At 41.5% G+C, this 26,894-nt stretch overlaps 1 protein-coding gene across 6 annotated transcripts; it reads right to left on the reverse strand.

Moving 5' to 3' along the window:
- Positions 1 to 1,191: 1,191 nt before the first annotated feature.
- Positions 1,192 to 26,281, reverse strand: kiaa0319l (KIAA0319-like ortholog). Of its 6 annotated transcripts, none has more exons than XM_085791174.1 (25): positions 26,153 to 26,281; positions 24,356 to 24,923; positions 21,607 to 21,790; positions 21,062 to 21,175; positions 16,202 to 16,470; positions 15,843 to 15,929; positions 15,356 to 15,599; positions 13,568 to 13,666; positions 13,062 to 13,159; positions 12,790 to 12,880; positions 11,958 to 12,050; positions 11,665 to 11,797; positions 11,409 to 11,514; positions 10,634 to 10,756; positions 10,430 to 10,553; positions 9,506 to 9,638; positions 8,793 to 8,941; positions 7,702 to 7,853; positions 6,895 to 7,033; positions 6,143 to 6,302; positions 5,851 to 5,993; positions 5,233 to 5,355; positions 5,011 to 5,101; positions 4,820 to 4,911; positions 1,192 to 4,079 (listed from the first exon to the last, which is right to left on the reverse strand). In XM_085791174.1, the coding sequence occupies exons 4-25, from the start codon at positions 21,153 to 21,155 to the stop codon at positions 3,883 to 3,885; spliced, it is 2,940 nt and encodes a 979-aa protein (XP_085647300.1). In that variant the 5' UTR covers positions 21,156 to 21,175; positions 21,607 to 21,790; positions 24,356 to 24,923; positions 26,153 to 26,281; the 3' UTR covers positions 1,192 to 3,882. The 6 variants fall into 6 exon arrangements, with proteins under 6 accessions (XP_085647300.1, XP_085647301.1, XP_085647296.1 ...); XM_085791175.1 differs by having other exon boundaries at positions 21,607 to 21,785; positions 24,356 to 24,962; XM_085791170.1 differs by having other exon boundaries at positions 24,356 to 24,962.
- Positions 26,282 to 26,894: the final 613 nt, after the last annotated feature.

Consider the following 26,894-nt stretch of genomic DNA (forward strand, 5'->3'; position numbering starts at 1 on the left):
TTAAGTGCTTTTCTCTTCGGGATAACTTAGACACTTTTTGTCTTTTGGTTTGCTTGTTTTGTTTGTTTATTTGTCTGTTTGTTTTTCTATATTGTTGAGAACATGTTTGTCTGTTGAATCTATGTTTGTCTATATGTTTGGACCCCCTCGAAAACGAGATGATACATCTCAAGGGGTTTTATCCAAATAAACAAATTTCAAACACTTAAGAAAGACTTGTGTTTTGGACTGTGCCAAATATTGCATGCTACTGCCCTGTCATGTTTACCTGATTGAAGGTGAGCCTTACTGTGTTAGCTCTGTGTTGCAAGTGTATTGTTTGTTGTAGTGTGATTATTTTCTCTGAAAATTAGTAAAAGTAAAAGTATTTTATCCACACATTAGGCTACTCAATAAGGGTCTGAGGTTGTTGTTGTTTTTTTTCCAGGACTCCAGTAGTTTGATTTAACAACTCTAACATGGAAATTGCTCCAATTAAGAACTCAGTGTTTTTATACTACAGTGGAAAATAGGATGCATCAAAATAAAAACTCTGAGGTGATATAACCTCTGTTCCTATGGCTGCAAGTTTACATGCATTAGTCATCTATGACTCACCACATGATCAAATGTTAAACTGACTTTATGAATAGTTCATAAATTAATCATGTTGCAACTCATTTATTTATAAAAGAGAGAAAAGAGAACAGGTTATATTATAGCAATACTGTAATAGAACAGAGGACTAGACCCATGCTGGCTCAATATCTTATTTTCAAATAATCATTGTATGGCTGATTGAGCCAATAAGCAATTTGTGCACATAACAGACTTTGTTCAACCACAACACAAATGGATTTTGCAATAATAGCTATGAGTGAGATATAAATAAAGAATTCAAATGTGGTTGATATTGTTTTGTAATTTATGGACAGTAGGATAGAAGTGTTGTCATGGTGTTACAGGACCATGACAAAGCTTTTAGTGAAGTCTAATAACATCAAATTCTCAGGGAAATGTCTGTTCACATTTGAATATTTCTGTCACCTGATGTGACCAGTGCAGATGGGGACAAGCTGGATCAATAGGGAAATAAGAGGAAACAGGGAGAGTGCCATTCATTAATAATGACAACAAGTCCAGTGTCAGCGAGAGGAGTCGATGCCTTTGCTCAGAAAACAGTAAGAAACCAGCACACATCTCTCAGAAAACTCATGAACAAACTGAAACATTTTATTTTAATTTACAGATTATCCAGTTGCATCAGGTCTTGGTCACACAGAAATAAAGAACGAAGGTGTAATCCTTCACTAAAACCATATTTAAAACATTTTAAATTAAACTCCCTTCATTTAACAGTTGCTACTCCCTTTCTCTGTCTGCCTTCACAGTGGACTCCATCAGAGTCAAGGTCATTTCATTTCTTACTTCTATAAATCCCAAAAGGTGACTGGCAACTGCTGCACATGTAACAGAAGAAATTTTGTATAGTTAAATAGGTATAAAAAAAACACCATGAATGTTTGTTTGCTTTTTTCAATTTTGGGATAGGGTAATATACCTAAACAGGAAGAGTGGATCAACATCAAATCAGTTACGCCAACAGCCATTTCCTATGATGTGCAAAAACAAAACAGGAAGAAAGTCCCAAAAAAAAGGATGACATTTTACAGAGTTGGCACTTGGGTGCACTGGATTTCCGTTTTCCTCACAAAAGTTAACCAGATAATTTCAGCAAGTCTGAATTGAAGGTTTAAAATAAAAAGAAAAAAGAGAGAGAAAACTCTCCATGCTGGCCTGATTTTGAGAACCAAACGAGTGCAGCAGAACTGACATGAGCATGAGACGACTTGTTGGTAAGAATCAGACTCTTCTTTTTTTTTTGCAGTATTTTAAAATGATTGCTTATTTCACACAGAGTACAAGTCCAACTGAATTAACAGTGTACCCTTTTGACATTCGACAACCAAAGAAAAAAAAAAAGTGCCTTGAAATGTGGACTTCAGTTTCACATTCTGCATGCAAAGCAGCTACTCACACTGAGATGTAACAAGGAAGAGTCATCGGTTGAAGTTTCCTCTCAGCCCAGAAACACCTCTAATTACTACTGATGTGCAGAAATAGATGCAGCAGATTCACTTGTCTTTCTGTGTTCTTACAGCATTCCTACTACAGTACGTCCTATTTCTCAAGTATCTATGGCAACGCCAAGTTAAACATCTGATTTTATCCTGTCTGTGGGAAAAAATCCTTTGTTTTTAGGATTTTTAGGAAGTTTGAAGTTGTTTGGACACAAGTGGATTTTATTATACATTTCTAAGTTTTAATCATCAAATTAATCTAACTGGATGTTTGCCAAAATGAAAAAACAAGCTCATCCTACCCGGAGCCAACCAGATTATAATTGGTTGAAGTAATTAGCTGAAGTTTCTTTTTGACATAAATATAGAGCTTATACAACCCTGTCCACTCAGGCCTAGAAGTTTGTCACAATTACTGGAAGTGGCTCTGGACACAAGCTGCATTCAGCTGCAGTGGGAGTCTTTTCCCAACACTGAATGCAGAAATGTCCTGCGTTTATGGCTGAACTCCAACTTTAACCATCAAACCTAAGGAGACAAAAATGAGGCCGAGGCCGACAGACGTGAAAATCAAAGTGCATCGACACCTAATCACAGCGTGAAGGTTGTTTGTGAACAAAACAAACCCAAAAAAAAAACAAAAAGTGGTCCTCACGGTTCAAGCAGTTGTGACATTAATTTATATTGAGATGGCGGAGGGAGGAAGCAGTGTCCTGACCGTCCCCTTTGTTCTGTTGTGAACTTCGTCTTTCTCCTCATTATCTTCCCCCTGGAGACCAAACTCATTAACATTTTGTTTTCCAGTGTGTATGTGTGTGTGTGTGTGTGTTCCAGCGATTTAATCCACAGAGCTTTCAGAATAAAAGCATGATGTGGTATTTTTGTTTTTTTGTTTTTTTCCTGCCTGTGACCGCTGTGACCGACAACATAGCGACGGTTCATTGGATTAATAACAGACATAAAAACTGACATACAAACTTGCTTTGAAGAAACATATTTTGGCACAGAAGCCAGAAAAATCCACACATACACCCAACACACAGACGTGCAGGCAGTCGCCCTGGTATCGTGTTGCACCAGAACTGCAATCAGACTCGTCATGCACATTTTTTTTTTGTCTTGTTTTGTTTTGTTTTGGAGGAGCGTTCATTTTGGTTGCTTTTTTTTCCCCCTTCACGAACAAAATCCTCCGAGCAGAGTTAACCATTGGTTTTAACATGGCAGTGTTTGGTAGCATCAGGTTGACCTGGAACAAGTATGAATATGACGTCTTGTTGGTGTGCGTACATGCGTGTCTACAAGAGGCAAAGGTGTGAGCGTGTCAAGTGGCTGGTTTTTCGTGTCACTGAAGCAGAGTTTGTTTTTTTTTCTTCTTCAAATCTCTCAGGCTAGTGTTTTCTCCAACGGTCTCTAACCAACGTGGTAACAGTACATTCGTTTTGTCTCTGTGTTAAATAACAGGGGTCTATGTTATATGTTTTATATGATCGAAAACACAGTGCTCGCCCCTAGTTCTCAGTGAAATTGTTTTTTTTCTCTCTCCGTATTGGCTCAGTGTGGGATCAGGGGAATTCCAGTATAGTGGTGTTTTTTCAGTGACAGTGGGACAACATGTTTCCAGCATGTTTCTCCTCTCACCCTCTTATTAACTCCGGGTATCACACAGTTTGTCTTCAAGGATGAGAGGTGTGAGGTGTCTGTGTTGCGGCAACAGAGGAGACAGAGGAAGAGTGAGGAGGGGAGGGTCGTAACAGCCGGAGGAGGAGGTGGGGTGGGGGTGGTGGTGTGTGAGGGCAGCAGCGAGCTCCCTCTTCCTCTCTTGCTATAGCAGCTCATCTCTTTGCTTCTTGCCCCTGACCGGCCCCTGGCCGTTCCTCAGGGAGCCGTTCTGCGGCCGCAGGAGGTGCCCGCGCTCCTGCTCCGTCCACGGGACCCCGCCGTGGCCGTCATCACTGTCCAGGTCAGAGTCTGAGTGCATGAGAGCGGAAGAAGTGGGAGCAGGAACCGGCTTCATACGGACTGGTAGGCAGGCGACGGCGCAGGAAGAGAAAGACACAGTGAGACGTTAAAATGATGCAGAGTTAAAGCTCAGGTAAGAAAGACGTTACATACCTCAATTTGAAACTAAAGGGAAAGGAAGTATTTTCAATGTCTCAGAACAGAAAGAAACTCATTTTTAATTTTACAATTTTACGTTTATGTAAGCTTCTCTCCATAGATGAGTGAATGTGTGCGTTTGTTTTATTTTGTTTTTTCCCTTTTCTCTTGTCTGTCCATGTCACATGTTTTTGTTGGTGTTTATCTTGAATGAAAATGAATTAACAAAAAGAATGAAAAAAAAAGAAAAAAAAGTAAGACATTATGACATTATGAAAAACAATTATGAAGCAACTGTAAATATTTTATTTAGAATAATAAATACAATCCAGCCTTTAGTGTCCTTTAGTATCAAGAGTATTTGAACTGTATGTAAATTGTGTGCAAGTATGTATGTATTGCTCTATAAACACTGCCTTGGACCGTTAACTCTGGTGAAATAAAATTTGGATACAAGGCACAGTAAAATCCATGATCCCTGACTGAAGTGCTTGTTCTCAGTAATAAAGGAGAAATCTAAAAGGAAACACGTGTGAAAGGAGACTTTAAGAGGAGTGAAAGAAAAGCAGTGTGCACTTTTAAACTTCAATGTTATATTTATATTTTTGAGGTTCATGAGCATCCGTTTTACATGCGTGAGGTTAACTGCAGAAACGTCTCACCAGCTCTCTGCGGTTGAAGCTCCAGACTGTCTTGCTCGTCGGCTTCTAGTATCTTATATCGACTTTTGCTTCTGCGCACTTTGTTCTTTCGCCTTCCAGAGAAAAAAAAACAAGAAGATGAGATCTTATCATCAGTCGGAGTCGTGATAGTTGAAGACTGCGAAACTAAAAATCAAGATTCCTCAACTCACCTGTTGCAGCAACACACCATCCCCCAGATAACTGTAGCTATGGCGACCACGATCATAAAGGACGCTATGGTCACATAGAGCACGCTCCACTCTGAAAACCAAATATTTGAATGAAACAAAAGACGGTTACTTTCAAATGTCACATGTAACATATCAAACTGTACTGTAGCTGTCTCTCTAAAGTTGTCGCAAACTATTCTGATTAGAGTTTTCTCATCTCACCACAGTTGCTCTCCGTGTCTCCAAACTGAGCTCGGATGAAATTCTCCATCCAGAACGGGTGGCAGACACATCGGCGTGTGAACGAGTCACACTCGCCGTGGCCGGAACAGTTCAGCTGGCAAACTGTGGCGGAAAGAAGAGCGACAGAGTGTTATGAAGCTGGAGCTTTAATCTCTCAAGAGAGGTGAAGTTTCCTGCAGGGACCAGAGTGAAAACACTCAGCAACAACTCAAAGATTAGGGTCATCAAATGAGATAACAACCCACAGGTTTTTACCACAAAAGCAAGAGTTAAGAAGATGACATAACTTGTTGTGGTAGCTCAAAAATCTCAAAGATTTGACCTTTGACCTTTGAGTTCTATCAAATCCTCTCATTATCTGCAGTAACAGGGGTCAGAGCTTCTCCGACCTGCCTGTAGCCTCTGGCTCAAAGTGAACACATACCAATGTATACCAAGAAAAATATTGCTGTGTCTTATATTGTTAGTTTCTTATAATCTGATAATAATATAAAATCCCAATCTTTTAATCAATATTCAGCATTTAAGCACCCATTAATATCCTCTCCCCTTTTTGCTGTGTCTGTCCCTTCCAACAATGATTTGTCAGGTACTCACTGACTGTGTCCACACGTCGGGCCTTGTAGATGAGGAAGTCATTCTTCTGTTTGCGCAGTTTGTTGCGAAGGCCAAGTGCAACACTGTGGCCTGACAGAGGAGGGCGCCCCGGCCCGCCTGACACCAGGAAGACCAAACGAGTGCTGAGCAGGAGGAGGGAGGGGAGGGGAGAGGAGGAGGAGGAACATGGTTACCGATCAAGCCAAAGTAAGAAGACGTCACTCCAGCTTCTTCTTTTTTTACTGATCTATTAGATTTATCATTAATCTAATCAATTATTATCATTCCTCACCTGTGCTCATTGAATGCACTGATCTCTCGCACTATGATGTCACTGTCGAGCACGCCCAGTAAGACCCCGACCTGGCGCAGCAGCATGTCACGTTGACGGTGCGAGACTTGGGATACAGAGACCTCCAGCACCAGCTCCACCAGGTCACGTTCCCACATGTCTGACAGGGATAGAGAGAGAGAGAGAGATTAAAACACAAATGAAACATGCAAAGGAGGGGAGGGGAAGGGTGGAGAGAAAGAATAGCGTGGACAGAAAAAGTAACAAGGAGAGGGAGAAGCCACAGGGGGAAAACAGGCCGACTGCAGGATCCATCTGACTCTCTGAAATCTGGGAAACAGGCCAGAGCACCAAGTGACGGATTAGTTTCTGGCTGAGTGTGTGTCTGTGCACCGTATGTTGCACGGTGACCAGCTCAACCTTCTGCTGATGGTTAGCGAGCCTCTTGCTGTGTAGACACACCATCTGTGTACACACACTTGCTTAAAAAGTGTGTAGATCTATGAGCAAAAATTTAACATTCAGACTTGTGTTTTTAAAATTTCAAGTTTTTAATCACCTGAAACTAAAAAGCACTTCAGTGTAGAACGAGGGAGTATAATTATCAACTTTGGAGGTATTTTGTGATGAATTGCTACATGTACTTGAAAAAACTAAAAAAAAGCAGCACCATCTGTCATCTAGACTGAAAAGCCTTGTGCTTTATGACCGCCGTCGCAGTGTGTCCATGTACTGCAGCGTTGTTTGTTTACCTGGTTTGACCTCCACCGTGCCGCTGTCACTGCTGGTCTGTCCTTTACTGTCAGTTACAGTCAGTTTGAAGCTGTACTTGCCCTCCACCAGGTTTCCCAAAAACAGCACTGCCTGGTGGTCAGAGTTGTTCAGGACATCCTGTTGGAATGAAAAACGATAGGAGACACTGTGATTTGTATTTCCTGACACCGTTGCCAACAAAGGCAACATCACCATGTGGCTGTTTGCTCCGATCTTGTTCCTACAAGTCTGAGGTCAGCTGGAGTTTTTAAATGTAGAAATCGCTTCATCAGCAGTCTAACAAGCTCATTATGTGACGCTTCCACATTGGCTTCCCAAATCTTTCAATGAATTCTTTACAGCTAAGTTAACTCTCAGGTCCATTCTTAAAATACAAGACACACTGATAAACTTCACCCTCCCTTTTGCCGTACCACACATAGTGAGTTTTCTTCCCCCTTATCCCCGATTAATTTCAAGACTCCCAATAGTTTATTTTCCTAGTATAGTCATCATTAGATCATACTCCAGGTGAATCTATACATGCTCACCCACTCATACACAATCATTTTACACTTATACATACGCATAATTCTATTTTGACTCTTTTTGTTATAATAAGACACTTTGTTGAATTGTTTTTGAATTTTAGTGTATTTTTCGGGGAGGCATTTTGTATATTATTTCGTATATAGGGTTTTTTAACCTCTCCCGCACTTACTATTCTTGTTTCATTTCTGTTTTTGTAACTGTCATTGATTTTTATGGTGCAAATAAAACTAAACTAAACTAAACTAAACGCTCACCCCAGCAGCGGGGCTGCTATCGTCTCTGGTCCACAGGTAGCTGAGTCCACCTTTGTCGTCGGTAGAGTGAGCTCCATCCAGAGTGGCCGTCCTGGCTGGCAGCGAGATGGGCGGACTCGACACAACGTGAGCCACAGGTATCTGATCCAGCTCTGGTGGAAAAATATCATAAATGACATTAAATACAGAACGACACAACACTCATTATTTTATTTATTATATCTGTAATAAAGGAGGAATCTTAAAAAATGCATGTTGAAGAAGACTTCCGATATGAACAGAGAAAAAGCTGATTGTCTGTTGATCATCTTCCGACATCATAAAGTTTTACAGGTCGTCTACCTGCAAAATGCTCTACAAGACGACGTAGAGAGGAAAAATGAAGCAGTCAATATCATCAGCATTTTATACTGTGATAATAACCTGATTATATTTTGGAGGTTGTGCACCTGTTTCTGTTTCTGGGATGCACGCTTGTTATCTCGTTTTGTTTCATGCACATGTTTCACTACTGTTCTTGTAGGAGTGACTCCCACTTCAAATGTGAGATTAACTGGAGAAGCACAGGATGATTGAACAATGAAACTCAACAAAATAATGGGTTTACGTACAACACGGGTCATATAATAATTTTCTAAGAGTGGCTATCAGCATACCTTTCATAACTGCAGTGTAAGGGAGTGTGCACTAGTTAAAGCATATCCTGCATCAATGCATGTGTGTATAGAAAGTGCATATGTGTGAATATACTGTTGATGTAACTGTAATGTGCAATATGTCCATCTTACCGAGAGGGTGTGTGCATATATATGTGTTTTTGTTGTCATTTTATTATGAACTTTCGGGAGACTATCCTTGAGCAAAAATAAACTTACATAAAACAAGTCAGGTCTCAAAACTCATCATTGTCTCATCTAAAAAAAAGAAATCGCTGAGAACGACTTCTCTTGTGTTCTTACAAAGCTTCCTTAACTGGAAACCCATGTTTCACAACAACATCCATAATCCTCTCTGAGCTATTTTGTTTTCAAGAGAGAAGGATTAGGGCACACACACACACACACACACACGCACGCACACACACTCCTAACCTTCTCTGACGATGACCGTGACAGTGTCGGTGCTCTGCAGCGTCCTCTCATCGGTTACTGTCAGGGTGAACTCATACCTGCCGACCTCGAGACCCGTCACCGTGGCAACAGCGCTGTCTGCATTCTCAATCTTCACATCGGCAGGACCACTGATGGACGAACAGAAACGGTGTGTCAGAGAGTTGAGAGCAGAAGGACACAACATCAATCTAGAATAACACAGAGAGGTTTTAATGACATGTTTTTTTTTTTTTTTATACACATTTAAATTCCGGCTACTTTATGGCTGTAGTGAAGGTTAAAAGCAGCGCTCCATTGATTTTTACATCAAGTTGTATTCTGTTTACCCTGAGCTTTCTGTCTGCCAGAGTAACCCTGATGATATGATCAAGGTTATCTTAGCTTAGGCCTGGGGGCTGCACTCTTTTAATGTCAAATTAGATTCACAAACCAGGACACAGATTTGGAGAGACATGAGTATTTAACAAGCAGAACGGGTCTAAAGGAAGCAAAGCAGTTGGTTGTATTACGGCGATTTTGTATCTTTTATTTCACAGTACTATACCATCTGTGCCTCTTGTGCAACAACACTTGAATACCCGACCACATTTTAGCTACAGCACCAACTGGAAGCCTCAGGCAGACTGAAATGAAAAAAAAAAATAGCTGCTTGATTGCATGTTGCATGTCGCATGAGCCAGAGTCTAACTGACCTGGTTTGCTTCCAGTGGTACGTGGCAATCTTCTGGTCGTCTGTGCTCTTACTGCCGTCCAGCATGGTTCGGTCGACTGGCAGCGTCAGCTCCTTCTCTGGTCCTGCATCTGCTACTGGTGGTTTATTGTTTTCTGGAGGTTCAAGGGAATGAAACAGCAGTGTAATAAAAACAGACGCATATCTATAACAACCGATATGATATACAGTATAAAAAAGAACATCTGCCTGCTGATCAACACTTCTTTAATCATCTTTATTGTTTACGACCTGACACAGTATTTAACAGCAGTCAGGCTGTGAAATACAGCTTGTAACTAACAACACTAACCCACATGGTTGACCCAGTGTGACCTTGCAGGTGTATGTGTGTTAACATCACAGGCTCCGCTCATACTGTGCAGGATTGTCTTGCCAGTGTCTACAGCCTACACTGGGTGCTTATCACCTGCTGTGTACACATACACCTCCCATTCGTAATGCCATTGCCATTGCTCTTGCAACCGTTGGCAAACAGAAACTCCATAGCCGTTAACTGACATCAGCTTCACACATTATGAAGGTCAATATCATATACAGCTTTTTTTATATGCTGTTGCTCAGTATGGTCTTCACACCTCATGTGTATATTTGTATAAAGCCTGCAGGAGAGCGAAAGGGCAAATGAGATATAACACAGGCAGTATAAAATATAAAGGAAGAAACCTTGAAAGCGTTTGAAAGAGTTTAAATCAAGTCTCTGTAAGTGGTGTACAAGTGCGCACGGCTGAGTAAACACACTTGATGAGTTAATGAGTGAGTGAGTGAGCTAAATCTGTAATTGATGCCGCCTGAGCAGCTAATAAATAGAATATTCCTACTAACTTTTCATCAGGTGGCATAAAAAAGGAGCTGTTCCTCTTTCTCTAATCATCCAGCTGTTTACCTGGCTGCACAATGACGGTGACCTGGGCGGTGTCCTGCTGCCCAGATGAGTCTGTCACTGTCAGCTGGAAGGTGTAGTCTCCCTCCTGCATTGCCGACAGCTGCAGCATCGGTGTCCGTACGCCCTGGAAACACAAAGATATTTAGGTAACGATGCACTCATTAAGGAAGAAATTATGAATCCAATCTCACCTCCTCATCTCACCTGCATCTCCACCACTTTGTCTTTGCTCTCGGGGCTGAGGGACCACTCATAAGACAGGGAATCATGGTCGTCGGTGCTTTGGTTGCCATACAGGGTGATGGAGTTACGTGGCAACTGGATGACCTGGATGAGAAACGACCGGCTATTAGCTACAGTGTCAAGTTGTAATTCAACATTGTAAGACATTTCTGAAATGTAATACCCGTTTTATACCAGAAATAATGTATATAATCAGTGTGTGTGCCATAGTGAAGTGGTAAAATGTATCTGTTAAGTCTCATCCACAGGTTTGTTCTCTTCATCTGACCCACTTCACTTGGTGATTATGTTTTTAAAACTTATTTCAGGGCTGTGCTCTCTGTGGTGTTTAAATACCAGTGACATCTGCCATTTTACCTGGGAGTGAATGGTGACAAAAACCAGATGTTTGTTCAGTGTAGAAGGGGCTAAAGTAACTTGGTTTACACATACTGTACTGTATACACAGCAATGAAAGTCCAACAGTCAAAAATCTCAGGGTCATGCGACTTAAATTTTTGACAAACAAATTGATTGATCTCTTGCTATTGAGTTTTTTTTTATTTGTTATTTTATTGTAAAGCTCTGTTGTGCCATGTTTATTCTGTGTCTTTACTGTTTATTGTAAAGCTCTTTCGTCACTCATTGGGCTGTTTTAACGGGATACAAATAAATCTTGATTGATTGATTGCTATACATACACAGTTTTAGGTTGACTCATTAATGGACAGTACTATGGCAATGGGAAATACTTCACCTGTATAGCACCGGCATTGGCCACAGGCCGGTAGTCCTTGGCTTTGTTGACAGAGAGGGTGGCCTGCGTCGAGTTTGTGGCCCCGTCCGAGTCCGTCACCGTCAAACTGGGAAGAAGTTAAATACACAAACTTAATGGCAAACAGAAATGTAAACAATCCCACCACTGACCTGAATAACAGGCGTGGTGGGGTAAGCGGCGTGTAGATACTGACAGTTTTTTTTACTGGCTCTTTGGCAATGAGGTCCACCTGTACCTGAATGTGTAATTCCCAGGCACCAGGCCGGTGAGGGTGAGAACAGCGGTGTCAGCAGAGACCTTCTCCTCCCGCAGAGGACCTTTGACCTCTTCCCAAAGCCACGCCACCACCTTGTCATCGTCAGTGCTCTCTGAAAAGAAGAAGAGGAGGAGGAGGAGGAGGGGTTTAGGGGATATGGTGAGTCAAACATATTTAACAGCAGAAGAGGAAATGGTAGCATACTTTAGACACATGGCCTCTCTCTTTAGCTTGTGCTAAATGTTTGTGTGTGTGTGTATGTGTAGACTCACGGCTGCCGTCTATCACCGTAGAGCTGGTTGGCAAGGAGATCTCCTGGAACTTTGGAGAAACTATGGCAACAGGAGGCTTGTTTACCCGCGGCTCTGTCAGGTGGAAAACAAGAAATTAACTTGCTTGCTGAGCTGTAAGCAGCTGTTTGTGACTGAGGCCGTGTCAACAAGTCAGAAGCTGCCTCTGCAAAAGGCACACTGACTACCGCCTGTGTGGGAGGAGAGCAGCAATAAGATCAGTGCTTATATCGTAAACACGAGGCATTAACTCTGCCCTGATCCCTGGTAATTCCTTATTATAGCATTTACACATAGGAGAGGCAGGACCATCAAATGTCAGCCATAGCTTTCTGAGGGTGGACAAACATAATAACAGCAATAATTACAGAACGATTATCCTACAATATAGTAAGTTCATGTTGGTTTTTACAACAGCATGAGGAGGTGATGATTCAGCTGATCACTTCAGAAGCATTTAAGCATCCTTGAGTTAATGTGGTGACTAGTTTGTGAGTTACTAATTTGGTTTAGTTATTGAAACTCCCTTCATTTCCTCTATTTGTGAATGAAGTTGCAGCCTGAACAGCTTGCGCAGCTGAAAAGATTACAAAATGATGTGATGCGGCAAGCCAAGTCTAACAGGAAAACTACATGAGCAAAGAGGAAGAGGAGACAGGAGCATTGCCTTAACACTGACTGAGAGATAAGTGATTAATACAAAAAAATACATTGTCAAATATATCAGCTTAGAAATGAAAAAAACACTACACATTGTGTCCTTGATTTAATTTGAACAATGAGATTTTACATTGCGCTGAATGTCGGACCTCACCTGGTTTCACTGTGACATTGACGTATCCTTCTCCATGAGCACCCTCTCCGTCACTCACTGTCACCTCAAACTCATACAGGCCAACAGTCAGCTGAGAGAGAGAGAGAGAGAAGAGGTCGAGCAAATCAAGTAAGAAAAGAGAGGAAGAGGCCACTTTGACACGATCTGTGTCCCTTACAGGCTACCGACACAGTCTGGTTATGTATTCAGCAGAACTGCAGCTGCATGTTTTATTTATAGCAGAATATGAATATCAAAGATGAGATCTGTACCTTGCTGAGTTTCAGTGTCTTGCTGTGCTTTCCTTCCATCTCTCCACTGTAATCTTTGGGATGTGTTATCAGACGCCAGTCAAATGCATAGTTCGTCCCTTTAGAGAAGAAGCAACATGAAACACATTAGCGCATTCATTAGTTTAATTAAAATGTATCTGATAAAGATCATTCCCAGTTGAATGATTTTGGTATGGTAGGAGCAGGTCAAGAGGGGATCAACGGATTAACAATATCATGCCGTGCACCCCTCTTCATAACTGTATAATCTTTATCCAGCCTGGATTTGAGATTCTCTGGCAGGTGTTTAATGTGACATATAGGACCCCCAGAACAATGTGACTCAGGAACACAACTCAGCAGCGAACATCAAAAATGTGGCATCATGCTGAAGGATTGATAACTTACTACCACCTATTCAAACAAAATGCATTACAAAGTAGAACTCTACATATGAATAATTACGATAACATTAATAACTCTGCCGCTGTCAGAGATGGTTTTACCTGGCGGGGGCGTTGGGACCACAAAGGCGTTGAGTTCAACCTCGTTGCGGGGTAGAGTAACCTCCACGCTTTCTCCTGCTGACACCACCAGCTCCCTCACTGCAGAGGAAGTCGACACAGGATCAGGGATGGTGCCAAAATACAAATATGATAACTGCACGGTTGGCATGGCAACCAAAAGACTGGGACTAGCTGAGAACTCACAGAGAATAAATAATATACGACACCTTGGGATCAATTACACAAAGGGATTTTGATTGGTAGATAAACCATTTAAATACAATTGTCACTAGAGTAGTTCCTCTACAGAGAAGGTCGGTGTCTTCCAGCGTATTGTTTTGGTTTCCTGGTCTGCAACAGCACGGTTATGGTTCTCCCTTAGTGCAATCATCAGCAACGTTTGCACATGCAGCAGCCGTCTACCTGCTCAGCACCAGGAACAGTAGGACATAGAGAGACTATCTGCTGAACATGGTTGAGCATTTATCAGCCAAAGAGCCTGATATTTCCCTGTGGAGTTGGTGGAGACCAAAAACAGAGACCAAGGGTGAACAAGCTATTTTCTCGCTCTCTGAAACAACCTGCCTGAGGAGATCTGACGTGAAAGCTCTCTTTTAAAAACCCTGTTGTTACAAATGCGCCTTTGCTCGGCTCCTGCAGGTTTGAATTTCATTCCACTTTTACTGACTGTTTATCTAATTTTACACTGTTACACAGTTTTTTACATCAAATATGTGTCCTCTGTTTTAATTGATGTATTTCGTTTGCATGCCATTACGGACTTTGCAACTGTTGACTGTTTTGAAAAGGGCTGTACAAATCAAGTTTTTTTTTCATTATCATCATTATAATGGTAAAAGGAGCCTGGATATTGAACCTACATTCAGCATTTGGCCTGAAACAGGACCGCAAATGAGTGTTAATGTTCCTCCATATTTACTAGTTTTCCAGTAGATGTGAGGGACGTTGCCCGTCTTGTTGGTAGCTGCCAACAAGCTGGATGCGAGTATGTATGTACTTATTTACATTTTTATCTACTGCTGTAGTTACTGCTGCCTCCAAACAGAACAATATAAGTTACTCCATATTTGTGTGTACATCAATAATTTATTGCATTTCCATCAGGTTTTGAGAGGTGTAAGAATAAATCGGTATTATTGTATTGCACACAATGTATTTTGCTGGCTAAGTAGTCATCCACATGACTGCTACAGAGATCAACTTAAACCAGTCCAACTTGCTATAGCATTTTCTGGAAGAGGGCATTGTTGGTTAGTGACTTACCATAACTAGTTTTCACCCATAATGAGAGCTATTGTTTTGTGTTGTCATTCCTCAGTTAATGTTACATAAATGTGTTTACTGTCTTTCCGGGAGGAGAAACTGATCGTACGAGTCTTTCCTGTTTGTAGAAGCCCAGCATGTCTCAGCACATTCCTATTGATTAGACTCATTTGGCTTCACACTCACACGACATGTCGCTTTCATCTGGGAAAAATAACATCTGCGCAGCCTGCCATAAAATTTGTGGGCAAAGTACATCTTTGCTTTTTGTAAAACATCAGCTGGAGCAAATACAAAGAAGGAGCAGTTGAGTGCCTGACAGAAACATAGAAATTTAAGGGGAAAAAATGGATTTAAACCAGATTTGGTTAAGGAAAGTCGTGAGAAATCTTCCTCAAAGGCTGCACGACCACAGCGCTGTTACATTATATATTAACTCATAATAAATACATGAAGACAAGACACATTAGTGAATGTGCTGGAAATAGACGATCACTTCCTCACCAGCCTGTGTCGGGGTTGTGATGGTCGCTGATTCAGTCGCTGTGGGTGAGCTGACATCACTGATGTTGGAAGACGTGCGAGCATCAACGGTGTCGTCCACCGTTGTGTTTTGCTGTGATGAAGTTGGAGCGGTGTCTGAACTCCCATTGGTCGACTGACTCAGGTTCTTTTGGGCTGTCTGAAGAAGTGTGATGGTGCTGAGCACAGTCGGAGTTGGATCAGCTGTTTCCAGTTTGGGAGTTTCCTGTGGAGACGGTTCAAAATTGTAGGTTTGAAGAAATAGGGCAGCATGGAACATTGTGTACATCTCTAAGTTTATATTTTCATGAAATGTATTGTCCTGTTGAAAAAAAAAAAAACTACATTCATTTGTGGGTTCAGAAAAGAATAAAGGTATGAATGACTGAAAAAAAGAATAACAGAGACGGAGGAAGAACAGATTCTGCTAAAAGAGAACAATGTGAGGATAATAAACATAAACGAATACCGTGTTGGTGTGAGATCCTGTGTGTGGTTTGTGGCTTCCTCCATGCGCTGTATGGCGAGCCTTTCTACGTTTTGCTGTGATTGGACCCTTAGGAAAAAACACAGAGTTGCAGAAAAAATCTACTATAAATATACAGTATTTCTTCTTTCTGTCCATGGCAGAAATGTGAATGTGAAAGGAGTTTCTGCAGAAGCCTGTGCTCCATGAGTTTAATTTAGCTGATGCTATTCAATTAGTCTTAACAGTTACAGAACCATCTGAATGACTTATTGGTCTATGAGTAAAACTAAATGCCGTTTCCTTAGCATAGACAGCCCTTCTTATTCAACCTTGGTCAGCCAATACAGTAGCAAACGCACCTTGGAGAGCAGCTGAAGGAGGCCAAGGGACTCCTGGTGAGGCTGTGGTAAGGAAGAGATGGGGCAGCCCTGCGTACGGGAGCAGCTGAGAAGGACGCAGCGTCCGCCGAGGCTCCACACGGCGCTGCAGCTCGGCTTTAGGCAGCAGGACTCCCAACACGTCGCCCCGCCTCTTCCATCTGCCAGCGGGTGCCAACCCAGGCCGATGACGCTGCTCCAGTGGATCCCCAGCACCCCTCCGGTCACCCGGCACAGGTCTGCTGACACACCTGAGCCGGGACAGAAAGGAGGGAGGAGGTGGTAAATAATGACACACTGTGCTGATGTGAGTCGCTAACAGCCAGTCAGTCAGTGTGAAAGACCGACCCCTGTGCGACAATATCGTAGGTAAAAGAGGAGGAACGTGGTTCAGGAATAACAAGGTGAGAGGGAGTTTAACAGCTGTAGGTTGTGAACTGGTTTCCCCTCAGGAAGATTATAGAGAGACTTAAAGGAGACCTATTATGCCTTTACAGCTTTTCAGACTTATAAAATATGTATAAAATGTTGGATACCTGCTTTAGAGGACGCGGAATTGCCATATCATGAGGTAGGCGAGTGTTGAAGTAATCTCTGCGAGCAGTTTCAGGAGCCGCTGTAAACGCTCAAGTTTGGAGAGTTTTTTCTAAAGTCTGTTTTTGTAACGTCACAACTTCAACAGAAGTCCCTGTATGGCAGCTCACCTGGCTCTGGCCTCAGTGACCGAGCGTTTCAGAGCGAAGCAGGAAAAAGCCAGAATGGAGGAGTGCACAGACAGCTTGTGTGCGATAAGTGTGGAGTTTCTTATCGATCGAAACTTTCAATAGTTCTCCACTGGAGTTCAATATCACATTAAAAGCCCCTGAAATGAGCATAATAGTTCCCCTTTAAAGGGATAGTTCAACATTTTGGCAAATTGGCCCATTGCCATAATCGCTATAGTCATAGCAGTAGGTTCATTACCTTTAATTGTAGGTGTAAGCTATTTTCAGTACGGCGGAGCGCAGCAGCTGGCTGCTCAGAGCTACGCTATGGAGGCTAACGGAATTTCTTGGTTTCCCTCATTAAACTCATCAAATTCAACATCCCAAAACTCCACAGCGCTTTTGTAGACAAGTTGTGACCTGCACAACCACCACGCTATGAGATAATGACGGAACGATACGAAACGGAGCCGTTTTCGAGGTAAATTCATACAAAACCGCTGATGCGCGTTGCGTTCAGGGACAGTTTTTCAGCAAGCAGTCTCCGTATTTACCCTGTATTTACCTCGAAAACGGCTCCGTTTCGTATCGTTCCGTCATTATCTCATAGCATGGTGGTTGTGCAGCTCACAACTTGTCTACAAAAGCGCTGTGGAGTTTTGGGATGTTGAATTTGATGAGTTTAATGAGGGAAACCAAGAAATTCCGTTAGCCTCCATAGCGTAGCTCTGAGCAGCCAGCTGCTGCGCTCCGCCGTACTGAAAATAGCTTACACCTACAATTAAAGGTAATGAACCTACTGCTATGACTATAGCGATTATGGCAATGGGCCAATTTGCCAAAATGTTGAACTATCCCTTTAAATTAGGGATGGGGCCGATCCAATCCAGTTTCGGTATTGGGTTCCAATACCAACGTAATTCATGGATCGGAAATTTACGCATGAAATTTCCGATCCATGAATTACTTTCCATGATGTGCAATAACTCCACAAGCGATTCCTGCCGGCTAGTCTGCTCTGTGATAAACCAGTCACACACAGCGCCCCTCCCCTACACACATACAGATCACTGCAGCCTGTGCTCTGCTCCGCTCACACACAACCTCTCTGTCAATCACTCAGGTCTGACAGCTCACGTCGCGTCTCTCTCTCGGTTTGTAATTAGCTTCTTATTGACATTAGAGTTTCTGGTAAACTTGATTTGTAACAGACGCAGTGCTTTTGTTTTGACAGGCGCTGAATGCAGTCTCTCACTGCCTCTACACCGGTCGGGTTTTTTTTTTTTTTTGGTTCGTCAATCTTTATTAATAAAGTACTTGCACTGTTTTATCACAAAAAAACCTAAAAAAAAAGAAAAAAAAAGAAAGTTGAGTATGTATGAAAACTCATTTTACTTAGTACTTCATAATTGCTGACTGCATGTGTTGTATTCATTGATACACTTAAGAATATTCATGTTCTGTGTTTATAAAGAACTTGTTTTGTAAATAATTAGTTGACTTTTTTTCGAATAAACAATAATTATAGCAACTTCTGATAAATCCACATCAATTTCGAGCTTTAAATAACATACCGGTTAAAACCCCACACCCTCCGAGTACAGATACGGATACTTTAAATGTAGCTCATAGTTTGATCGAGTTGATCTGCCAAAGGCGACACCGTGGAATTGGATCCACCACTGGGCATTGCCTCCATGGCCTTTTCAAGATTTCACTTGTTTCTATCAATCAGGGCTTTGTTGGGTACTGTTGGCATTGTCACAGGCAAAGGGGCAAAGTGAAACCCACAATGAATTCCAGTCCCACTCCCAACCAGTGAGACTTTTCAAAGATTAAGCTCTGACTGAACATTTCTGCGAAAAGCCAACATGCAGCCGCAGTTCAAGCAGTCAGCCAGCTCAGCAACAGAGAGAGGAAGTGAGGCTTTTCCCTGACAAAACAAGACACTGATTAAAACCCAAAGCACAGTATGCAGTACGCACTAAACTCCACCCTCTGAGCCAGACAATATCAGACTCATATCAGCAGCGCAGTGAGCTGAGACATTAGGCTGCTGTATGTGTGTCTTCCTCTCTAAATGCCATTAGTCTGCATGATAAAACCTCACTTCTTCAGCCTTTGTTGGATCTAATTAGTTGAATCCAACCCATCCATTGTCCTACATGAGACATCTGTTGTGTAGCCAGGTACAATAAAGCAGCAGCGTTTAGAAAACAGCATGATGAAAATGTAACACTGTGAGAAAGGAGAGGTTTATATTTCAGCAGTGCTTAAGTAAATATCCACGGAAAGACATGAGCCAAACGAGCTGTGAATAATGCCCCCCCCCACCTCCGCCCCACTCCTGCAGCTGAGTCACTCTGCAAATTAAAAAGGAAACTACAGTTCCAGTGAAAAATAACTGCTTATTCTTCACCTTCTAAAGTTACACCTGCAGGAACAGATCAAGTACGCTGTGTGAACATACACACAAAACGAAGTGGCAATCCTTTAGTGTACAGTGCAATAAATTGATCAGTACTCCTCTACATTTGCCAACTTTATCCCACAGTACACAAAGAAAATATAGGTTTTCTACTCTAATCAATAAACCCTCAGAACGTCTTTTAGATCTCAGTCCTGGTTGATCCTGAGCGGCCTCTTGAGCTGGTACTTTGGCATGAGTAAACGCACTTATCTATTCACACAGATATGCCAAACTGTGCTCTCTTAATCAAGAAGTCAATAATTGGCCCTTCTCCATCAAGCCATGAGCATCTGTGATCTGATTTCCTGCTGCTGAGGCTCAAAGAGCTTTCCCAACAGCAGCAGGGAGGAGTCAAAACAGTTGGTTACCTTGCTAAGATATTGGAGCCTGGCTGTATGTAACCCTTCATCTCACAGCGCACTGTGGCTGGAGCTCCCTCCTCCATGACTTTGTAGCTAAACGCAATCTGCTGAAAAAGAAACGCCTAAACACCAACGTGATGATTTTTTGCATGCATGCTTTACTGTAAAACCCTCAAGGATAAGAAAGCAATCTGAAACAGTGGACGACTAACAATTAGACTTACAATACCGTATAGAGAGGAATTTAAATACTCTAAATGGCTACTGCTGGAAATGCCTTATATAAATGGTTCTATAAAGAAAACCTAAATATATTTTAAAATGACAAGTGTAAATTAGCAAGGTACAACTATATTTGGGAAACATTGGGTAACAAGCATTCATTAAGCATTAATAAATACTGAATTCTTCATTTATAACGCATGAATACTCATTAGTATCTAGTTTATAAATACAGTTAGTGCTTATCAATGATGAGTAAAACATATTTGACTGTGTTTATATACTACATACTAATGAGTATTCATGTGTTATAAATGATGAATTCAGAATTTAATGCTTAACTAATGCTTAATAGTGTGTACTTGACTTATTATAAAGTGTTACCCAACATTTGTGGATATGTCATCCTGCTGATGTCAAGGCCATCAACAAAACCAACAGGAAACATGACAAACCAACAAAAATGCAGTTCATTAGACTACCTGTGACAGTGGTATACCAGGAACTGGTGCTACCATAGCAACACTAGAGCAAAGGGTGACTTTATGGGATGTCAGTGTAACTCAAGTCTGGAAAAACCACAGGTCTTGCCACATACAAAAACACACAAAAGCACAATAGCTTGTTTGAGAAAGGGGTGTCATCCCACCCCTTGTCCACTGTTCTTCTGCCCCCCATCCTTCAAAACACACACACACAAACACACACACACACACATGTCTATCCACAGAGCCCCCATTGTCCTGTTTCAACACATTGTAACCCACTGAGCGGAGTGGCATCTGAAGGACGACACACACACACACACACACACACAGCAGGGTGCCCATAGTCCTCTATTTGTCCCCCTCAGATTAGACATACCAACCAACAACCTAAAACCATCCAACTATCATCCTATGCGTAAAACGGATCAAGACGGATCAAGACACACCCTGAGTAACCAAAGGTGTGTGTGAATCTACTGTGCAGATGAGCACTGATAGTGTGACAGGCCCAGATGAGAGCTTCCTTATCGCTTTTCTGTCAACAAAAGTGTTTCTGCCAGGTGCGTGGAGGGTGACAAGTGGTTTATTTCTGCTACCTGTGGAAGGAGCCAGGAGCCAGAGGTAGGTCAGCGGTAAGAGGAGGAGGTGAGGTAAGCTCCAGGTCAGCAGCTTGTGGTGTGCATAGGACATTTTCCTCAAAGACCAAAGACCTAGCAAGAGAAAACAGAATAAATAATGCACTTGTCAGTACAGATTTAATTTCTAGTCGATATCCCAAAGTGCCTTTCATTTCTCATTTTTCATTCTGTATATCCACCGTGAAGAGCTGTGGAGTAAGATGAATTTCTGACCCCGAACATGTAGTGAAAAGGAAATTAAAGATGAAAAGCAAAAGCATGGAAAAGAAAGTAAAATAAGCAAAAATCCATAACTTAACAAATTTAACCTTAGTGTAAAACATTTGCACAAGATTTGTTGGTGATTTGTTAGTTTCCTTCCATTACAGTGAGCGCGACCCCTCTCCTATCAACTGTTGTCAGACTTCCACTCAATTAAAAAAAGAATAAACACAGTCATTTAGAAAAGTAGATTAATTTCTACTAAACGGGCACTGCAGCCCACAAAAACACGCCATGTTTACCTTCCTCCCAGCCAGGAGGTGGAAGAAAGAGATGCAGGAAGAGAAGGGGGAGTGAGGACTTTTAGGTTGGCAGCGAGGTGATGTGAGGTGATGGGTGAAGACGGGTCAACACCAGCACTCGGAGAAAGAGATTCAACATGGCCGCCTCTGGGGCCTCCACAGGCTCAGCTGCTCAAACGCTACGCTAGAGAGGGGAGGACAGAGAGAGAGAGAAAACATTCAGTATGTTGATTAGGATTTCAACGATTCTCCAAATCCACAGGTCACAGACATCTTTTTTTTTTTTTTAATTTGTCTTCTATTTTTGTTATACAACCACAACGTTTCCACACGGATGATTATGTCTGGGGGGGGGGGGTCTGCATGGTTTTAATCCATGTCAAGCCAATTAAAGTAGTTACTTTTACTGCAGGCATGATCACTGGATCATGATTGGTCCAAAATAGTCACATGATGCCCAGTGAAATAACAGGAAAAGAAAATTGTGATGTGCACGAAAAAGTTTGTGCCGACTTTTTTTTATGATCTCATTCACCCACCACACAGATTGGTTGCAAATCAATGTAGTAATTTGTGTATGTTAGCTTGTCTTACTTTTAAAATGTGGTTTACAAGTGTGACAATCTTGATCAAGAAATGAAAACGTGAGAGAGGAACAGGATGCACCTGCAGCCGTGACTGAGGGTTGGAGGGTGGCTGGTGTCGCAGTCTCATTTCTGGTATCAAGGACATTTGTGATTTTCGTTCGAGAATCATCACACTTCTAATAATATGATTATAAAATATCATTAATATCAGTGTGGCCATGTAGGGTTTGTTAATATTCCAAAATTACTGTAAACATTTCAGATTAAATTACTTTAACATGATGAATGTGACACTGTTTGAGAAAATTACTTTGTGCAGATAAATACCTTCACACGATTTCATCATAATCGAACAAAATCAGTTGACGTTTTTTGTTTTACACATGAGAGGAACTTTAGTCAAAATGATCCAAGGCATATCGCCCCCCTGATATGAATTATTCAGGGTTTTTCCTCCTCCTCTGCCGTGATTACTGACAGTCAAAAGTGCTTCAGCTGTATGGAGGAGCACTCTGAAGAATTTCAACAACCTATAAACACATCAACTCATGACAAAACACTCATGCAAATAAGACTCAATGGCTTTGACTGGAGATTCTCTGCAGAGAGAGCAAAGCAGAGAAATGTAACTTGTATCATCAATGGCAGATTATATTCAACAGAATGGCGCCTGTTCAATACAAACAAATCTTTTCTTTTCAATATTCACCGGGGAAATGTTCTCTGTATGAGGAGGATATAACAGATACAATAATACTGCTAATATCCTGTTGACAGCAGCTCTTGGGGAGGTGTAAAATGACTCATAATCCTGTGAGCATCTTCCTTGTTACTACGAATTGAGGCGAAAGGGAAGCAAAAAATAATAATAAAGTCATTTTTTCCCTGACTATATGGTACAACTCTACTTAACTCACTTTAGGTCCCAGGTATTTACGTCTATGAGAGAGTCTAATCCCTCAGCCTTGACCGAAGACAGAGCTCAACACATTATGCAATCTGTCCTCCATCGTGTGGTCACAATGCAAGTGAAAATGAGTCGTGGTTATCACATTTTGAAGGATTCGTAGCAATCACTCATTGTGCAGGAGTTTTCTCAAATGTGTTCCTCAGCAGCCTGCCGTACAATAGTTGTAATCTTTTTCTTTTCCTTTGCTGTTGTAAGTCACTCTGGGTGACAAAACGTCAGAAAAGAGTCACTTCCATGCAGGATACAGAGGTTGAACATGAATCCTTGATGTAAAAAAGTAGTGAATGGCACAGCTATTTTATCCAATTTGACAGCACAGTAGAAAATTTAATATTTCTTAAATTATGCTCTTGACACCATCACCATCAAAACCGCAGAGTTAACTTAGTAATAATGTTCTTTCCTGCATGAAGTGTGATGAGTGCGTCTCATTATGAAGTAATTAGAAAGGATAAATAAATCATGATAGAGAATAATTAACTTCCTGACTGAGCCATAAAGAAGGAGCAGATTGTTGCACTGCATTTGTGAGAGGAGTTCATGTAACTGGATGTTTTTCAGCTTGTGTGAATCTGTTGTCATGAGATACAAAAGGTGGACTGAGTTGATTCAAGTGCATTAACACCTCATGAAGGCCGATTTAGGACTTGATGAGGAATGTGCGGAGGCAGTCTGAGTAAAAGAGCCATTCAGCACTTTTCCCCTCTTAAATTCCCTGCAAGTTTTTACAGCAGAGAGAGATTTTTAAAAAAAGAAGTGGAGAGAAGAGAGTAGGTCCTGGGACACTGTGTTCAAGGCATCAGCAGGCCTCACAACGTCTCACCGGGAGACTGCTATGGGGCAATATGGTAATAAATCACACACACGCTTTCACCAACATCTGCTGTGCAGAGAGTCAGTAAAAGTTAGCGAGATGTTATATATTCATAATTGACAAAGTTACTTCAGCTCTCTTGGAGACTATTTACAACATGCAGATGTTGTAATCCTTTGCAGAATTACGACTTTGTGGGTGAAGTGCACAACATAGCTGGAAATACTGTGTATCTGACATAACAATACTATTTACATTTAAATATATAGTTGAGACCACAAACTAATTATAATAAAATCACTATGATGTAATAGTTAATTATGTGAGGTCCTTCACTTATAGAGCATAAACCTTATAGAATATAAACTGCATACCAACCTGTGTACTCTGCCTCCATATGTGACTTTGCATTCCTGGATGTGGATGTCTGAGCCAAAGCAGCTCAGCTCAGACCGTCCAAACTCCACAAATAGTCATTTGTCCTGCTGCACTTGTTTTTCTGCCTCAGGTAAGTCACCAAAATAAAATGAGCTGGGGGGAAAAAAACCCAGGTAAAAATAATCCAGCCAAAAAAAAAAAAGTGAGGGATTCAGTCACGTTTTTCCTTCTAGCTGAAGTCACAGCAATGTGGATTTCCTTTTTTTACTGCGCAGTAAATGCCCAGAGGCAGGTGGTGACTTTGAGTCTGTGCAGCAGCAACGCTCAGGTGCACTCGGTCACCTGGGCTGATGACAGCTCAGCCATTACAGACTTTTCAATGGCTTTGATTCCCCTGAGAGGCTTCTGCAGAACAATGATCTCTGTGACCAAAACCCCCTTATATCCAGGGAGGACAAAAATTTCTCTCTTTCTCTCTTTAACCGTTTCCTCCTCCTCTTCCTCTCTCGCAGTTGTAGCAGTCAATAGTTGTACTGGCTTCTAGGCAGACAGGTCGGTGGAGCTCTCTCTGCACTGATAACAAATCCCACGCTGTTTCTTCTGGTGGCTACAGGGCAGGAAAATTGAGCTGTTTTTATTTTCTCTCCCAGACAGAGTCCTTGAAAAATCAACAAAATAATATTAAACCTCGCGTTCTGCTGAAACAAATATGAAAACATCCTTACAGCGACAACTGTTCTAATCCTAGGATAATACATGTATCACAGGAAAGCCATTAACCCCTTTGTATGACTATATACAAATACACAATAAGGATCTTACACAGCAGGTTATTCTCAGAATTAAATACAACCTCTGACTGGATATTAACACTATCAATCTCTAACATCTCACAGATTTTTCATTGTATGAATTATATTGGCTCTTCTGCCTTTTCACTTCTGATTCATTGTTGCTATTTACTTGATTTACTTGATTTACTAGATATAGCATAAACAGCGGCAGTGTTGCTGATGGTATCTCATTTTGTGTCACTTACTGGGTTTAGCTCTGTTACAAATCACTTTTGCTAGATGATGATTTCTTGATCTGTCTATATAATGAGCATCACCTACGGCTCTGGTGCCCTGTGTTAAGATCTATCTATTTTTTTGTTTATCAAATAAATAATTAATTGATAAAACAAAAATAGATACAACTATAAAGTAATCATGTAGAGTGGAGATTAACTGATTAAAGTGCAAACAAGTGCACATGACTGCCTGCAAATGACGGTCTGTCAATCAGCTGAACTGCATGAGTAAACGCACTGAGATAGTATCTATGAGACAATTTCATCTAAAATGGAGGGGTTCATGTATTATGCATATTACCAGCTGAAAACAATAACCATGGTTTACTCATGATAGTTATCATGATGTTTCTAACCAGCTGTCAGATCGCTACAATACAGGCCGACAGCTCCAGCCTGCGTAGTCCACACTGCACTATCACAAAATTACACTAAGGAGTGACGGCTGATATCAATAACATGACACTTTTTTCTTTTTTTCCCCTCAAGTAGACTGCTTTTTTTTTTTAACAAAGCGAGACGACTGAGGAATAAATGTTGGGACACGGAACCTTTAAGGTAATTCACCTGTATCATAATCCGGGTTCATTCCCGTTTAAGGCACCTTGAGGCTAACAGTTGCTGGCATCCTCTCTTTCACTTCTCGCCGTGCAGGATATTCTCATCCAGTGCGTTTTTAATGGCAGCAACTGTCACGACACCACGAAACACAGACAAGTACTTACAGTTACAGAAACGGAGTGGGGGGAGGCTTTCACTTCGGTCGCTGTGAGGTGTTGTGTCGTCGAGGTTGTTGTCCCTTGCTACAATAAATTGGGTCAGTGTTCCTCTCTGGTCCTCCGTACAGCTGATGTGTGTATGTATGTGTGAGTGTATCCCCGCTGTCAAGCCTTGTCCAGGAGATATACGGAGCTTCCGGTGTCGACTGGATTTTCAAAATAAAACGTTCAGGAATACAGCCGTTGGACCATTTTTGCTGCCGATAGAAACACAGAGAGAGTTAGAAATCAACAACACTTTTCTAGTGAAATATTTTAAGTACGTAAGCCCGACTATGAGTTGTATTATATAACACTGGCGTATGTTTTAATTCTAAATTTGCGATGCAGTCTATGGTGCTACTTTTAAAATGAAACTGAAAACGGTTAATCCAACGACTTCCGCCGTGCGTCGCCACCTGCCGATCAGTTATCAATGGCAAATGGATTCATCCCCACGTAAACGGTTAACCCGTAATTATTAATTAATCACTGCCGTGGTGTACTACAACAATATAAGCCAGGAAACGATTAAAAAAATAATAATAACCTTTCTTAACCTCCAAAAAAAAAAGAGAGGAAAAAAAAGTAGCGTCGCTTCTCTGACGTTGCAGCATGGACCAAAATGGCGTCTCCGCCTTCCAACTATCTCCGTCGTGATTGGTTCATCGACATTGGTGGACTGTTTTCATTGGTTTGTTGGAGCTTT

The sequence above is a fragment of the Trachurus japonicus genome, chromosome 11 (genome assembly GCF_045865225.1).
Source record: "Trachurus japonicus isolate A0001 chromosome 11, Traja_1.0".
Lineage (NCBI taxonomy): Eukaryota > Metazoa > Chordata > Actinopteri > Carangiformes > Carangidae > Trachurus > Trachurus japonicus.